This window comes from Rhinatrema bivittatum, chromosome 17, assembly GCF_901001135.1.
Source record: "Rhinatrema bivittatum chromosome 17, aRhiBiv1.1, whole genome shotgun sequence".
Lineage (NCBI taxonomy): Eukaryota > Metazoa > Chordata > Amphibia > Gymnophiona > Rhinatrematidae > Rhinatrema > Rhinatrema bivittatum.
Genome location: NC_042631.1, coordinates 506,310 through 523,153, shown reverse-complemented (window position 1 = coordinate 523,153; position 16,844 = coordinate 506,310). Strand labels below are relative to the sequence as shown.

The 16,844-nt window shown below is 48.4% G+C and overlaps 1 protein-coding gene across 5 annotated transcripts in view; it reads right to left on the bottom strand.

Moving 5' to 3' along the window:
- The window catches only part of ARHGAP1 (Rho GTPase activating protein 1), a 59,839-nt gene that overhangs the window by 17,121 nt on the left and 25,874 nt on the right, over positions 1-16,844 (bottom strand). For all 5 annotated transcript variants that reach the window (XR_003853181.1, XR_003853182.1, XM_029582067.1 and 2 more), the window contains exons 4-9: positions 16,066-16,153; positions 12,371-12,502; positions 4,030-4,116; positions 2,991-3,089; positions 2,331-2,438; positions 2,177-2,253 (exon numbers count right to left, since the gene is read on the bottom strand). Coding sequence is in view for 3 of the 5 variants with exons in the window: in XM_029582067.1 (XP_029437927.1) it covers positions 2,177-2,253; positions 2,331-2,438; positions 2,991-3,089; positions 4,030-4,116; positions 12,371-12,502; positions 16,066-16,153 (591 nt within the window). In the remaining 2 variants the exon portion in view is untranslated. The remainder of the gene's footprint in view (positions 1-2,176; positions 2,254-2,330; positions 2,439-2,990; positions 3,090-4,029; positions 4,117-12,370; positions 12,503-16,065; positions 16,154-16,844) is intronic.

Below are 16,844 nucleotides of genomic sequence, written 5' to 3'. Positions count from 1 at the left end.
GTCTAAGGTCTCTTCCATCAACAGGTATAGCGTCACCATTGCCCTGCCTACCTTAAGACCTGCCTCCAAGTAATCCCATTCCTGCTTAACCAATTTTTTAATCTTCTTAGGCAACGGGAAAGCACTAGGAGGACTCCTCAGTCCTTCCAAGACTGGATTTACTCCCTCATTGTCTGACTTCTCTTGAATTACCTTGATGCCCAATTCCTCCAAAACCTGAGGAATCAAGGGACACAGTTCCTCTTTCCTAAATAGGCAGACGACTCTCGGGTCATCTCCCTCTGCTACCGGCATCTCGTCCGGATCAGAGTCATCCTTGTCTGTATCCAGATCAGCAATCGGGTCTGCATTGGGATCCTCCCCTGTAGGGGCACTTGCAAGATCTTCCTGAGGACCATCCAAGCCATCCAAATTCCTTGAATCCACTCTGTTTGCGAACAGTGCCCCAGGTCCAGATGTCTGAGCAAACCGCCAGAACCTCTCGATGAGACCTCACTGCTGTCATTCCCTGGGACACTTCCCGCCTGCTCCCTTCTGTGCCAGAAAGGCCTTATGCAAGAGTAGAACAAAATCCAGTGAAAACTCTTCCGGATCCTCATCGAAGCCACTCCCATCTGCCTCTCCCCCCGTGCTAAGGTCCTGTGCTGCTGATGGTCTCAAGGCAGAAAGAGCCGGAGGAGAATCCCTGGGTGCCTTGGAGCTCACAGTCTTCTGCCTGTGACCCTCAGAGGCCATGGCTGCCCCTCTTGTCCAAAGTCACATCCGGGGAGGCTCCTTCACCCCCTCTGACACAGCCAGAGTACAGAGACCACAACGCACACGCTTTACAGGCAGCTATGCATGGCTTCCTTGCCATTAAACAAAGGGGAGAAGTGGCAGCTGCGCACATGGTCTGCCCTCAGAGCTGCGCGCTTGCAAAGGCCCGACAAATGCACCTGAACAATCAGCCTGTCAGCCCCCACCCCCCAGATCCCCCTGAGAATTAGCAGCCTAGCGGAAGAAAAAAAACCCACTTAGGTGCTTGCTCACGGGCCACGCACAAGGTCTGTCCTCAGAGCCAAGCACCTGCACAGGCCCGACAGCGCATGGTGAAGAAGAAATCTGCCTGCCAGTAGCCACAGCAGCTCAACCAGCGCCAACAGATCCCATTGAAGAAAAACAGTCCCCTGGCTATCAGTCCTTCCAGAAGTAGCGGGCTAAAGCCAGACAGGGATAGCCAGCCCTCTTCTCACCCAGCTCCACCTGAGAGATGGTCCACAAAGGTACCTAAAACCTCAGGGAGCATTACATCAAATTCCAACTTCTTTTCTTTCACTCAGGATTGCACCTCTACCATCTACCTGAGACAGAAAAATATTAAGGGACTGTAAGTGGCACCCTCGGATATGTAGCAGTGTCTCAAAGTTTTGTTCTCTGCCTCCATCCTCAGGTAGGGATGCTAAACTCACTTGTCTGGGCTGATCTGGGTATGAACAGGAACAAACCTATGACAGAAGGTGCATTCCAGTAAGGGTTTGAAATCAGAGTCCATAGGCTGAATCACAATCAGTCCCGGGACAGAAATCAGAGGAGAGAGTCTGGATCAGAGGTCAGAGATCAGTGCCAAACGTCAGTTAGAGAGCAATTCCATGACAAGAGACAGAGTCAGGGTCAAAGATCAATCCCATAAGAACATAAGAAATGCCATGCTGGGTCAGACCTGAGTCCATCAAGCCCAGCATCCCCTCTCTGACAATGGCCAGTCAAGGTCACAAATCGCCATCAGATCCCCAAAAGTTCATCTGTTTCTTGTAAGTCACTGTCCAGAATAAGCTGTGACTTTCCTAATTTCTCCTGGCTAATAACTGTTTATGGACTTTTCTTTCCGTGACTTGTCCAACCCTCACTGTGTTAGCTGCCTTGATCAGATTCCAGAGACAGGGTCAGGATCAAAGATCACTCCCTTTAGAAGAAGGATCTCAAACATTTTTAGACAGACCAAGCATTTCTGTGAATGTTTAAAAGATTAACATGTGATTAAACCTCTCAGCTGAATATAGAAGGTGGGGAAGTAGCAGATAACTGACGGATCCCAAACAGGATAGTGAAGAGAACCCAGCAGCTTGTAGAGACAGGAGAGGAGCGAGTGAAGAGCAGCTTTAAGTCTGTGCTAGAGATTCCCCACCAGCTTACTCACCATGATCCTGCAGGAACGCAATGGTCTCCCTGACCACCAGCGGAACATTGCCCTGCTCCAGGTTCCTCTCTCTCAGGCTGTAGGGAGAGGATGGAGGGTAAGTGGATAAAACAGCACACATCAGGAGGGCTCAGAAGGAGAGGCACATACTCACTGCTGAAGGGAGATACCAAATTGCTGATTTGGCAGTGGTGGCCGCGGGGGAGTGGGCTTCTGTCCCACTGGTGGGCTCTTTTGCATAGATCGCATATACTCATCATACCTGAAGAAGAAGAAGTCATAAGATTTACATGCCAGAGTTATAAATCCTTCTTACAACTAAGGCGTGACACCTGCTTGGTGTAAAATGTCCATATCCGTTTAGTGCAATGGACTGTGGTTTACGCTTTGGGCTACCTTATAGCCTTGGATTCCATTGCCTGAACAAGTTCTTGCTTAGAGTTTCAGCAAGAGAGGGAACTCTTACCCTTAGTGGCCAGATGAAGTGCAGGACTAGAGCACCCGGGAAGCTGCCCGTTGCCTTTGGTTTAACGTACATACAATAGTAGTCTGGGCTACTAAAGTGATTACTTACAAGTTCTCATGCAGATCCTAGTCTCACTATGAAGTTATTCTGTACAAACACAGCTTCATAACGTTATAAAGATATGATCCAATCCACTCATACTCTTGTTCATTCAGCATTGCAGACAAGAGAAGAATAATTCTATAGCAACCTCGCTAAAAGCAGAATTCTCAGCATTAAGAATATCCCTACAGCAGCATAAATATGTAGCAAATCCACCCTGCCCACAGGGCTTCCACGATGCCTTACTTTAGCACCTGAGTTGGGATTCCCAACTGCTCCAGCTTCAGATGCTCCTCCAGGTCACTTAGGTAGTTCACATAGAAAATCTTCCGACCAAACTTAAAGCTGCAGATTGAAGGAAGATGGTCAGTGTATGCCACAGCACAGGAACAGAGTCCCACGTATCTCATAGAGCAAAGGGATCAATATGAACCGAGTCCCACGGATCTCGTAGGGCACAAGGTTCATTATGTACAGAGTCCCATGTATCTCACAGGGCACAGGGGTGAATATGAACGGAGTCCCATGTATCTCATAGGGCACAGGGATCAGTAAGAACAGAGTCCCACGGATCTCATAGGGCACAGGGATCAGTATGAACAGAATCCCATGTATCTCATATAGGGCACAGGGGTCAGTACAAATGGAGACCCAAGTATTTCATAGCACAAAGGGGTCAGTATGATCGGAGTCCCACGTATCTCATAGGGAATAGGGGTCAGTACAAATGGAGACCCAAGTATTTCATAGCACAAAGGGGTCAGTATGATTGGAGTCCCATGTATCTCATAGGGCATGAGGGTCAGTATGATCGGATTCCCTCGTATCTCATAGGGAATAGGGGTCAGTACGAATGGAGACCCAAGTATCTCATAGCACAAAGAGGTCAGTATGATCGGAGTCCTATGTATCTCACAGGGAATAGGGGTCAGTACGAATGGAGACCCAAGTATCTCATAGCACACGGGTCAGTATGTACAGAGTCCCATGTGTCTCATATAGCGCACAGGGATCAGTATGAACGAAGTCCTGTGTATCTCATAAGGCATGGGAGTCGACATGAACGGAGACCCAAGTATCTCATAGGGCACAGGGGTCAGTATGAACAGAGTCCCGTGTATCTCACTGCATACAGGGGCAAGTGTTTCCAAAGAGCCCTATGCATCACATAGGGCATGAGCATCAGTGTATACAGTGGCCTGTGCATCTGACAGAGGTATCTGGCGAGCTGGAGGACTGAGAGTGTAACCAACACATGAGTGAGTTCAAAGTGTCCTGACCTTACCTGATGATGGGCTTGAAAAGGATCAGCAACGTCTTGATGAACATGGTCGGATGGACAATGTAAAGAGCTTTAATATTCTTCTTGTATCTGAGAGGGAAGGAAAAGGTACTGAGTTTCTCCTTGGGGAGTTCAATTGGCTCATCTTGGTACAGCACATGGAGTGCAGTGCTGCTGGATCATGTCCTGGCACTGGTCAGAGTTTATTTGGTGCTTGCTGTGTGTCTTTCGTATGGTCCAGTATAGAAAAATTGGTTCTTACCTGCTAATTTTCGTTCCTTTAGTACCACAGATCAGTCCAGACTCCTGGGTTTTGCCTCCCTGCCAGCAGATGGAGACAGAGAGAGTCTCACTGACACTGTACATAACCCAGTGTGCCATCTGAAGTCCCTCAGTACTGACCTGTACCCAAGCCAAGATGACAGCAACAAACATAAGAAGTTGCCCAAAAAGACAATGGAAAAGTTTTCCCAAGTTTAACATAAGCAATAGCACTGAAAACCTCCAACTCCACACTATATACAAAGCAACAGTACGAGTGGCGGATTCTCCCCCCCCCCCCCCCCCCCCCCCCCCAATAAATGGGCAGGAACAAAAATTAGCAGTTAAGAACCAATTTTCCTTTCCCAAATCAGTCTCACTAAAGTACTTGGAAGCTGGAGCCCCGACAACCAAGCAATAATGTCTAGAAAAGTGGGCAAGACTTCCCAATAGCTGCCTAACAAATTTCATGCGGAGATACCTGCTGTAACTCAGCCCAGGAAGTCGCCTGAGAATGCATCAAGTGCACCCCTAAACCGCCCGGCAGGAGGCACCCTTTAGAAATGTAAATCAACTCAATGACGTCCTTCAGCCACCACACAATTGTAGCCTTAGATGACTTATTTCCCTTCTTTGGACCACTCAACAGTACAAAGAGGTGATGCGATCTAGGGAAAGCATAAGTGACATTAGATACCTCAAGAATGAGATATAAGAGTGGAGGAATAGCCTAGTGGTTAGAGAAATGAGCTATGAACTAGGGAGACCAGAGTTCAAATCCCACTGCTGCTCCTTGTGACCTTGGGCAAGTTACTTTACCTCCATTGCCTCAGGTACAAACTTGTGAGCCCTCTGGGGACAGAGAAATACCTACGGCACCGGAATGTAATCTGCTTTGAAGTGTCAAAAGGCGGAATATAAAAATCAGATAAATAAATAAGTGATGCATGCCTCCAATCTAAGAGCCTAAGCTCCCTCACACGAGGCATAGAGGAATCCAAATCTATAAAAGCTAGAAGCTCTACTGTTTAACTAACTCACGGCTCGATCCAGTAAGGCCGCGGTAAAAACAGTGAGGTAGTGTCAGGCGCACCCTTCCTCCCCGCACGCACAGTTCTCTTCACTAACTCCCCGATACTCTCCTCTAATCGCATGCAAATGCATGCCGCGGCTGTGAAGCGTTAGGGAAGGGTTATGCCCGCGCAACCCATTTTACTGTATAGGCGCTGTAACAGCGCCTATACAGTAACCTGGGTGCGCTGGTACCTGTCATTTCAAATGACATTTGAAATGACAGGCACCAGGAAGTGTAAAAAAGTTTAAAAAGTGTAAAAAACAAAAAACCTGTGTGTTATATAAAAAAATAAAACAATTTTAAATACCTGTCGGAGGGCCGTGGGTCCAGGCGGCCGGTGGGCGGCGGGCAGCCATCAGCGGCATCCGGTAGTCCCTTCTCCCTTCCTCCCTCCCTCCCCTCCCTGGATGAGCGCCAAAATCGCACGGGCGGGTCGGCAGCGGGGGGGGGGGCGGCAGCAGGATCCGGGAGCGGCGGGTAGGCAGCAGCGGGGTCCGGGGGGTCCGGGGCAGCGGCAGCGGGGGGGGGGGGGGCGGCGGCGGGGGGGCGGCAGCAGGATCCGGGAGCGGCGGGTAGGCAGCAGCGGGGTCCGGGGGTGGCAGCGAGATCCGGGGAGCCAGCAGCGGCAGCATGTTCGATCGCGCAGGCAGGTAGGTGGCAAAGTAAAGATGGCCGCCAGCACGGGAAAATCGTGCAATTGGCCGCTGAAGACATGACGTCACACCCCGTGACGCCAAACGTCGTGACGTCACGTCTTCAGCGGCCAATTGCACGATTTTCCCGTGCAGGCGGCCATCTTTACTTTGCCACCTACCTGCCTGCGCGATCGAACATGCTGCCGCTGCTGGCTCCCCGGATCTCGCTGCCACCCCCGGACCCCGCTGCTGCCTACCCGCCGCTCCCGGATCCTGCTGCCGCCCCCCCGCTGCCGCTGCCCCGGACCCCGCTGCTGCCTACCCGCCGCTCCCGGATCCTGCTGCCGCCCCCCCCCCCCCCGCTGCCGACCCGCCCGTGCGATTTTGGCGCTCATCCAGGCAGGGGAGGGAGGGAGGAAGGGAGAAGGGACTACCGGATGCCGCTGATGGCTGCCCGCCGCCCACCGGCCGCCTGGACCCACGGCCCTCCGACAGGTATTTAAAATTGTTTTATTTTTTTATATAACACACAGGTTTTTTGTTTTTTACACTTTTTACACTTACCATAGCAGGCCCGAGCCTTGCTACTTTTTCGTTTGTTTTTTTTTGCCCTGGTCCCGTCCGGACGGGGCTGCAGGAGACCGGACGGGACCAGGGCGGGTAAGCAATGTTTTTACCCTACACTACACTACACTAACTCCTACTAGGGGGAGGCGGTAAACTAGCAGGTTAAGGCCGCGGCAGAACAGCGGGTTACGGAGGAGATAATATCAGCGCCAGTTACAGTATCGCAGGGGAATAGCTAATTCCTTCATTATACAGCTTTTTCGTTCATTTACATGCCGGGTGCGGAAAGGGTTATGCGTCTGTTTTCAGAAGCGATACGGACGCGTGAAACTGGACACTGTATCGCCGAACTGCCTTGCGCGCCCGAATTGTGCGCTACGAGCACGTTACAGACGGGCAATCCTCGAGCAGACGATACTGGATCGAGCTGTCAGACAGAAAAGAAGGCACCATGCATAAAAATACCCCCGAATCAGACATCTGTAGGAAGGGATCTCGACATGACTGCGCCTGGAGCTCCGAACAAATAGCCACCAGAAAAATCTCTTTAAGAGTCAAGTCCTGAACTGTAACTATTTAGAGGTTCAAACCGAGCCTCCCACAATCCTGTAAGGACTAGATTCAGATTCCAAGATGGACAATGTTTGGCACCTGAGGACACAAGTTCTTAGCTCCCTGAAGGAACAATAGAACATCTAGATGTGCGGACAGAGGAAACCCTTGCACCTTACCCCAGAGACAACCCAATGTTGCTACCTGGACACTCAGAGTTAAAGGCCAATCCCTTGACCAGAACCTTTCTGTAGAAAAGCCAAAATATGCGACACCATATTCTGAACAGACTGAGGCTGCACTCCATCAACAGCAGACCAGGGCTCGAAGATTCTCCATATTCGCAAATATCCCCCAGAGCTCGAAGATCCTTGCAAATATCCCCTTCATCTCAGTTGTCTCGTCTCAAAAGTGAAGCCATGAGGTAGAAGTGAGCCACCTGACCCAAAACTATTGGGCCCTGGTGGAAAATAGTCGACCAATGTCTGAACTTCAGGGGCCTGTCTACGGCCATGTTGATCAGATCTGGAAAGCATGGTCGATATAGCCACTCTGGAGCTACCAGGATTATGTTGCCTGCATATTTCTCTATCTGCCATAATCCTTTGTCCACCAGAGGCCACAGGAGGGAAGACAAAGAAGAATCCCTCGAGTCCATGGCAACACCAGAGCTCTGATTCCTTTGTACTGTGTTCTGTTCAGTGGCTGTAAAATTGCGATACCTTAGTATTATCTTTGGTCAGGATATCCCCATCTTCCATGAGACACATCGCTGCCTCTGAGAGCTCCCATTCCCCAGGATCTAACTTTCTCTAACTGAAAATCCACCTGAATGTTGTTCTCTCCAGCGATGTGAGATGCTGCCAGAAGCTCTAAGTGCCCAAAGCATCTACTCCTGGGCCTCTTGAGCCACTGCCTCATTCTTGTTTCCACCTTGACAGCTGACATAGTCCACCATCGTCACATTGTCCAATAGCATCTATACTGGATGGCCACGTAACTTTGGCAGACAGGCAAACAAAGTGAAATGCACTGCTCTTGTCTCTAACTGATTGATAGTCCATGAGGCCTCCTGTTTCAACCACTGGCCCTGCGCCATCCAGAGGTGATGACTATTATCCAATTCGGAATCTCCAATTCCGCACCACGCTCAAAACTAGTGCGAGTAAGTACTACGAAACTGTCCCTGGCTTCTCTCTCTAACAGAAGAGTAAGATGAAACTCTTCCAATAACAGATTCCAGTGGGAGAAGAGCCCCTGCAGAGGCCACATATGTGCGAATGCACAAATGCGTTAATTCCAATGTCGATGCCATAGAATCCAGACCTGTAAATAGTCACAGACCCTGGCACCGAAAGGTCTAGCAGAAGCCTAATCTGACTCTGCGATTTCAGCAGTCTCTCTCTGTGAGAAACTCTCTCCGCCAGTGTGTCGAACTGAGCTCCCAAATACTGCAGAGTTTGTAAGAGAACTAAATGGCTCATTGCTAGGTTCACCACCCATCCTAGAGACTTCAAGCGCATCGGTAACTTTTGTACTGACTGTTGACAGAGGTCATTTGACTTTGCACGAATAAGCCATTCATCCAGATACAGATACACCAACACATCCTCCTTTTGCAATATGGCTGCCCCTACCACCATCACCTTGGTTAAAGTATGTGGATCCATCACCAGCCGAAGGAAAAGGCTCGAAATTGAAAATGTTCCTTTAGGAACATGAACCTCAGGAATCTTTGATGCTCTGGCCTGAAGGCTATGTGCAGATAAACCTATATCAAGGCGAGAGATGCCAAGAACTCTTCCTTGTGTAGCGCCCCTATGATGGATCTCAGAATTGGACCTCAGAGTTTCCATTCGGAAACAGGGAACCTTGAGAGCTGCATTTACGTTCTTTAAATCCAATCTCTCTTGAATTGGTTACAGAGGGAAAAGAAATAGGATTCTTAACTTTAATTTGATCTCCAGCCACACTAAGCGTGTTCAGGGTCTGAGCCAACAAACTCAGCAAGCATCTCTGTGAAAAAAAGAAAAAAATCTGAGCAGAGTCCAAAGCGACTCTCAATCATATGCAATTTCTCCCTAAAAGTGAGAAAGCCAATTCCCCATCAGAATCCTCCAATGTCTCATGATCCACATCCCATTTAACATTACCAGGGTCAGCCTCCCTGCGGCATTTGTCCGCCACGACTGACAAATGGGAGGCCCGAGCACATAATCCTTACATAGTAGGTTGCTTCATCTTCGCTGGGCACCCCTGCAGAAAGGTCTGCAGGCCCTGGAAACATTCCACCCAGGAGAAGGGGGGTGATTCTATACCAGAGCCCATAGGCCCACATTGCTTTCTCACGAGGAAGCTCCTGCCCTCAGGAACAAGGGAGGAGAACTGACCAATGCCTCACTGCCCCCCCCCCCCCCTCCAGAGACATCATAGGCCAAGAAGATGTCCCAACATGGGCAAAAGCTGTAGTAGACAAATCGCTTTGACAATCTAAAACAGCGCTGACACAAACAGAGAGAGAGAACTGAATTGCTGTCAGATGGCAAGCCTCACAGATAGCAAGGCGATTGGACCTTTTCACCCCTGGTGCCTAGCTCTCCTGAACTTTGGTTCAAGACGGCCTCCTGCGCACACACCAATGCCACTGGGCATACACACATACCCCCTCCAGGACGCGCACAAATAAGCGCTCAAGTCTAAGTCATAGACATACACACTCAAATCAAGACCACGCCTTAAGTACAAAAGTTCCTAGCACATGCAACTGCCATGCAGTGAGAATGCGTACATACCTACGCACGCGAGAAAAGAACCGCTGCAGTAGTCTACCACACGGCTAAGTAAAGCCTGCCTGGATCCATTTAACATCCAGCACCAACAATCATCAGCCTGAAGAGCTTCTCAACTGCTCAGACCACTTGACTGGCCGAGAATCCATGGAGACTGAGGCCAAAAGCCAGCATCGCGCTCAACACACTTTGCGCATCAGTAAATTAAAACCAGCAGAAGACCTCTACCAAAACCAGAGACTCCTCTTCGGTGCAAGTGCCTTTCTGTACCTCTATAGGACAAGGAACCACTGGTGATAGTTGAGGAGGGGATTCCCCTGCCTCTCCTACCGACACTGCTAAAGAATTGAAAATGGTCGCCGTTTCTGCGCTGACGGAGAAAGCCTCAGCGCTAGGTCCTGTCACCTGCGAGGCTCATTTTGCCGGTGCAGTCATGCTTGATGCAGACTGACGAATGCTTTTGCCACACGCACATGCTGTTTCTCCCTGCACCCGCGGTACCACCAACACCTCAATGGCAAAGCAGGGGAACAGTCCCTCAGCACCATGGAGCCAACACCCGGTCTCCTCCAGAGGCAGAGAAGCTGCTGAAAAGCCCCATTGCTGAGCTCCCCCACTCCCAGAACCTCGCTGCTGCACAGATTCCTCTATCTAGTTCCTTTTTTTTTTTTAACACTCTCTAGAACAAATAAAGACACATAGAAACCAATATTTTCTTTTGGTGCAGAGGTTCAGGTTCCAGGTGCACAGGCTGCATGGTAGATCAGAAAAGACACAGACCACCGGCTATATCCGTCTCCTTTTGCCAAACTTTAGCGACCCAGCCCAGGACAAACCGTATAAAAAAAAGAGATACCTTCGTGCTCCACTGGACTTGTAGTGCAGAACTGCCAGCAGGTTTCACCGCTATCTTATGCAGGATGAGGGATCTGGGCCACCAGATCTCCACCCCACGGACCTCTGGACCAAGCTATTAGAATTTTCACTACCTCAAACCAGAGAGGATGGCCCCACCAGGACCTCACAACCTTCTGGGAGGATGCAGAAATTTTGTCTTTTAATCTTTTTTTTCCTCTCTCTGCAGACTGCAGGTTTTATTCCATCTACCATCTGCTGGAGACAGAGAAATATTGAGGGACTGCAGGTGGCACACTGGGTTATGTACAATGTCAGTGAGCCTCTCTCTGTCTCCATCTGCTGGCAGGGAGGGAAAACCCAGGAGTCTGGACTGATCTGGGTACATACAGGGAACTGCTGGAGACAGAGAAATACTGAGGGACTGCAGGTGGCACACTGGGTTATGTACAGTGTCAGTGAGACTCTCTGTCTCCATCTGCTGACAGGGAGGGAAAACCCAGGAGTCTGGACTGATCTAGGTACATACATAGAATCTGTAGTTCTCTGACAAACAAATCCGTATTGAGCAAGCCAGGGAGTGAGAAAGTTACCCATAGAAGTTTAACCAGATATTCAGTGGAAAATACCCAGGTAACTTCTGACCAGATTTTCTCAGCTAAGGGCTGAAGATCAGCACCAGCCAGATAATTGTAGCCCGGCCTCTTTTCATCTGGTTAAATGTTAACAGGATAGGATGAGAAATTTAAACTTTAGGGTTTGTCCGGGTAATTTAAAAAATTACCCAGATAAATTATTTGAATATCGACCTCACTGAATTTATCATCAGTTCTTATTTCTTACTATGCTAATTACACATTTGAGAAAAGAGTTTGTGCCTTTTTCTGGAAATTTATTTATCACATATCCTGTTTATATCATTTGTAAAAGCTTTTAGAATACATAGTACATACATTAAAGAGAATGAAGCTTGGCTTTTTGATGGGAACTAATTTGTGATTTTTGTTATTTATTGCTTGTTTCACTGGCATCATTTGCAAGTGCTGGCAAATTGATTTTTGATGTGCTGCTCCTCCACATTTGAAAGAAGTAACCTATATTCAATGAATTAAGAGAAATTCTTGGCCCAAAAAGGTGGTGATTAAGGTCTAATTGTCAGATCTAGAAACAAGACTGGACGCTGTGAACTAAATTATGTTCTATAAAAATTGTAAACTGATGCAGTTTCATGGATTGGAAAGTCTAGAAATTTGCAAATATGTGCAGAGAAATGACAGCAATAGTGGGGAGTAATGACTTCAGGATGTTGTGGAGAACGTCAGCCAGCCAACCCCGTCACCCACCAGAAGATGACCATTAACTCAGAACCAAGCCCATGATAACCAACCAAGCCCATGATAAGCAACCAGCCCATGATAAGCAACCAAGCCCATGATAAGCAACCAGCCCATGATAACCAACCAAGCCCATGATAACCAACCAGCCCATGATAACCAACCAAGCCCATGATAACCAACCAAGCCCATGATAATACCTTTTACCTTGTATCCCAGTGGGGACCTGTACAGCCACCTTAAACTTGTGTCATACATTCAGATTTTCAGACTTACTTGCGATCAAATTCCCTGTAGGCATCTCTCAGCCAGCTCAAAGAGGGCTTATTCTCACTGGTAAGGCCATGATGTAGATAAACTAGAGTGTAGTCACTCTCAACATACTGATCCAAGGTGTACTTCAGGTATCTGGAGAGAGAGAGACATTTATGAACCATTGTGAACATTAAAGGTGTAACACACATGAATAGAAAGATTCAGAGGCTCTCCCAAAGTGCTCCCTGGGCTAGATTTTGCTAAGAAAATGTCTATTTGACTCAGGGGCAGCAGAATGGCTTTTTGGTTTGGGGGACCCCATCCAAGCTCTGCCCCTAGCTCCTCCCCAACTCTGCTACCACTGTTAATTTCCTATTTTATGCTTACAGTTCGTCATTTTATCTTACATACCTTCTTTGCATTAATTATAGATTAGAATTATTCATTTCCAGATTTACCAATAAAATACTTGATGCTAGAAATCTGCTAGGGTCTTCTTTCTGCTTGCAGGCAGGAATGGCCAGCCCCAGAGATAAAGTTGGACAGGCTAGGGCCTGGGTAGCCCATCCGATTCAGAATCCTCCTTGAAGAAAGTCACTAGATCCAATGTGAAAAGTCTCCAGATTGGGTAAAACGTAGCCAACATTGCACCGTGGTGTCAACACAGCTGGTGAATCTAAGATTGGTGGGGAAAGAGAGGTAGCTCTCTTTCCCCACACTCACATATACTCTCTTGCCTTCTCAGAAACTCACATACACACACACAGGCATTCTCTCAGACACAGACGCATACACTCTTGTGCTCTCTCATAGACACACATTTTCTCAGACACTGAGACACACACACACACACACACACACAGGCATTCTCTCAGACACAGACGCATACACTCTTGTGCTCTCTCATAGACACACATTTTCTCAGACACTGAGACACATACACACAGGCATTTTCTCAGACACAGACGCATACACTCTTGTACTCTCTCAGACATACACACACATTTTCTCAGACACTGAGACACACACACACAGGCATTCTCTCAGACACAGACGCATACACTCTTGTGCTCTCTCAGACATACACACATTTTCTCAGACACTGATACACACAGGCATTCTTTCAGACACAGACACACACACACATTTTCTCAGACACTGACACACACGCACACACACAGGCATTCTCTCAGACACAGACACCCACACACACAGGCATTCTCTCAGACGCATACTCTTGTGCTCTCTCAGATATAGACACACATTTTCTCAGACACTGAGACACACACACACACACACAGGCATTCTCTCAAACACTGACGCATACACTCTTGTGCTCTCTCAGACATACACACACATTTTCTCAGACACTGAGACACACACACACAGGCATTCTCTCAGACACAGACACACACACACATTTTCTCAGACACTGACACACATGCACACACACACAGGCATTCTCTGACACAGACACACACACACATTTTCTCAGACACAGACACACACACACATTTTCTCAGACACTGACACACACACACACAGGCATTCTCTCAGACGCATACTCTTGTGCTCTCTCAGATATAGACACACATTTTCTCAGACACTGACACACAACTTCTACTGCTGCTCACGTGCTCACTCAGCAAGTATCCTCTCCTCTGGACTGGATAACATCATCACATAAAGGGGTAGATTTTAAAAGGTGCATGCATCCATGTTATAAAATTGGTGGGTCGCATGCACATGCGTGACAGATTTTGTAATCCGCGTGCATACGTGCAGGCAGCGCGTGCAAGGGGTGGAGACTTCAGCAATTTTCATGCGGCGACGCATCCCGGCCTTCCCCAGTTCCCTACCACCCTACTTAACCTCCCTTCCCCTCTCCTCCCCACCTCCTAAACCCTACCTTTTTTCTTTAATTCTTCTTATTTTGCAACTTACTTCAGCTCCCGAGCTGAAGTAAGTTACACGTGCTGGCAGCTGGCTGGCGCGTGAAGCTCCACGACAGCAAATAATGGTGCTGTCCTGGCCTGGCCTGCCCCTTGCAGGAAGGCCGGTACTTGCGCACGTACTTGCCTTTAGGTGCGTGGATGGGCCTTGTGGAAAACTGGCTCAGCACGCGCAAGGCCCAATTTTACACGTGCGGCCATTTAAAATCTACCCGAAAGTCCCTGCCCTTGTTGCCAGCCCTCACTCCCCCTGCAGCAGCTACCTTTACCCTACCTCCTCCCTTTTCAGGCACTCACTGACTCTATTCGCTCTGTCAATGGCCCACTGTACTGCCCTTCTCTGGGATCAACCCAGGCAGCTCACACAGGCCTGACCAGTCCGGCAGAGCAGCACAACACAGCAGCAAAAAAAAAAAAAAAAAAAGATTACAGTTGATAAACTATAGCCCTCGCCTTGTTTTCTGTTCTGTTTCTGGAAGGTGATAATAAAGTTGCAGCTCCTATTTTCTTTTTTGCTGGTTGTAATTTGTTCTCCTTCCAGCAGAGAGCTCATCTGTGATGACATCAGATTATCCAGGGTGGAGGTTGGAAAGGGAAGAGACTGAACCAGCAGAGCCCGTTCTGAGGAGGAAGGTAGCAGGAGCAGCAAACATGACACTCTAGCCTGAAGAAGTCTTGCTCCCTTGTACAGCACTCTAGCCAGAGGAGGTCTCACTCCCTCGTACTCTTGTGCAGCACTCTAGCCTGAAGAGGTCTCACTCCCTCGTACTCTTGTGCAGCACTCCAGCCTGAAGAGGTCTCATTCCCTCGTACTCTTGTGCAGCACTCTAGCCAGAGGAGGTCTCACTCCCTCGTACTCTTGTGCAGCACTCTAGCCTGAAGAGGTCTCACTCCCTCGTACTCTTGTGCAGCACTCTAGCCAGAGGAGGTCTCACTCCCTCGTACTCTTGTGCAACACTCTAGCCTGAAGAGGTCTCACTCCCTCGTACTCTTGTGCAGCACTCTAGCCAGAGGAGGTCTCGCTCCCTCGTACTCTTGTGCAGCACTCTAGCCAGAGGAGGTCTCGCTCCCTCGTACTCTTGTGCAGCACTCTAGCCAGAGGAGGTCTCGCTCCCTCGTACTCTTGTGCAGCACTCTAGCCAGAGGAGGTCTCGCTCCCTCGTACTCTTGTGCAGCACTCTAGCCAGAGGAGGTCTCGCTCCCTCGTACTCTTGTGCAGCACTCTAGCCAGAGGAGGTCTCGCTCCCTCGTACTCTTGTGCAGCACTCTAGCCAGAGGAGGTCTCGCTCCCTCGTACTCTTGTGCAGCACTCTAGCCAGAGGAGGTCTCACTGTCTTGCACGTGTCAGCTTCCAGATGTGCTCGGTAAGTAGGCGAGATGGAAATTTAGGAGAAGGGAGCAGTTGTTGCCAGTGGTGGGATGAACCATGACCGCCCTTTCTGTTGCCTATGATATGCCTCCAGTATATACACAGGGAGGTAGCTGCTCAATATCTAAAAATGCCACTTCTGAAAATCTCCCAGGACGCACACAGAAAGTGTGAATCAAGCAGGCTACAACTTTCTTCTCTTCTGCAAGTCACTGATTTAAGGAAAGCAACAATTTAATGCTCAGCCCTTGGGTAACTCCCTTTCCCTTCCGTTTTCCCTCTCTGACATATGTAAAATCACCCCGATCTGCTGAGAATCTAACCTGTCAGAAGGAAGGATATGAGGAGGAAGAGAATTAGCAGCTCATGGAAGAGAGAGAAAACGAGGGACCCACCCCAGGAGCTTGATGTGATCCAGCTGGTGGCTTGGTGGCATGCGACAAGAACTGAACAGGATGACTTTTCGACCATATTTGTCATCACCTAGTGAGAAAATAGAAGTCTGCATGAAATTTCACAGCCAACACCTTCAACCTAATTTAATCTAAATAGGCATTTTCTTGTTCTGAGATTTGCAAATTAATTTGAACATGTAATAAATATGAATACTTAATTAAAAATAAATAAACTAAATGACTGTTCTGGGACTTGGATATGTAGAGCAGCAGGACACTGCTGTCCCAGAAGAATACTGTCACACATACATACATATACCGACTGCCCTGATAATTTAAAAGTTGGTTTTAAAGATTTTATGATATTTTTTATTTTGTTCTTGCCTAAAGCAGAGCTCCTGAATACAACTAAATTTAAAGTTTACTCCCCAGTCTAGAGACTTCAGTAAATTACTCTGCTACTGTACTGTTTGTCACTGCAGTCCAATGCAGCACAATCCTTTGCTATATCCAGCACATGTACACAGCATGGGAAATAGTGACATTTCAGCTAATTTAGGAGCTGCTCCTTTAAATAATTTCATTGTTTCCAACCTCAGTGACAGGTGCTGCATTTCCATATTGTAAAAGAAGCTTATACCTGGCTTGTGCAGCAACAAACACAACCTAGTCTGGCAGCTCAGCTCGTCCCACCCTTTTGACTCAAGCACACAAAAGCCTCAGTCAGCCAGCGCCCTGAGCACAAACATTGGCTCTGCAGCCTTAAAACTAGAAGCTTT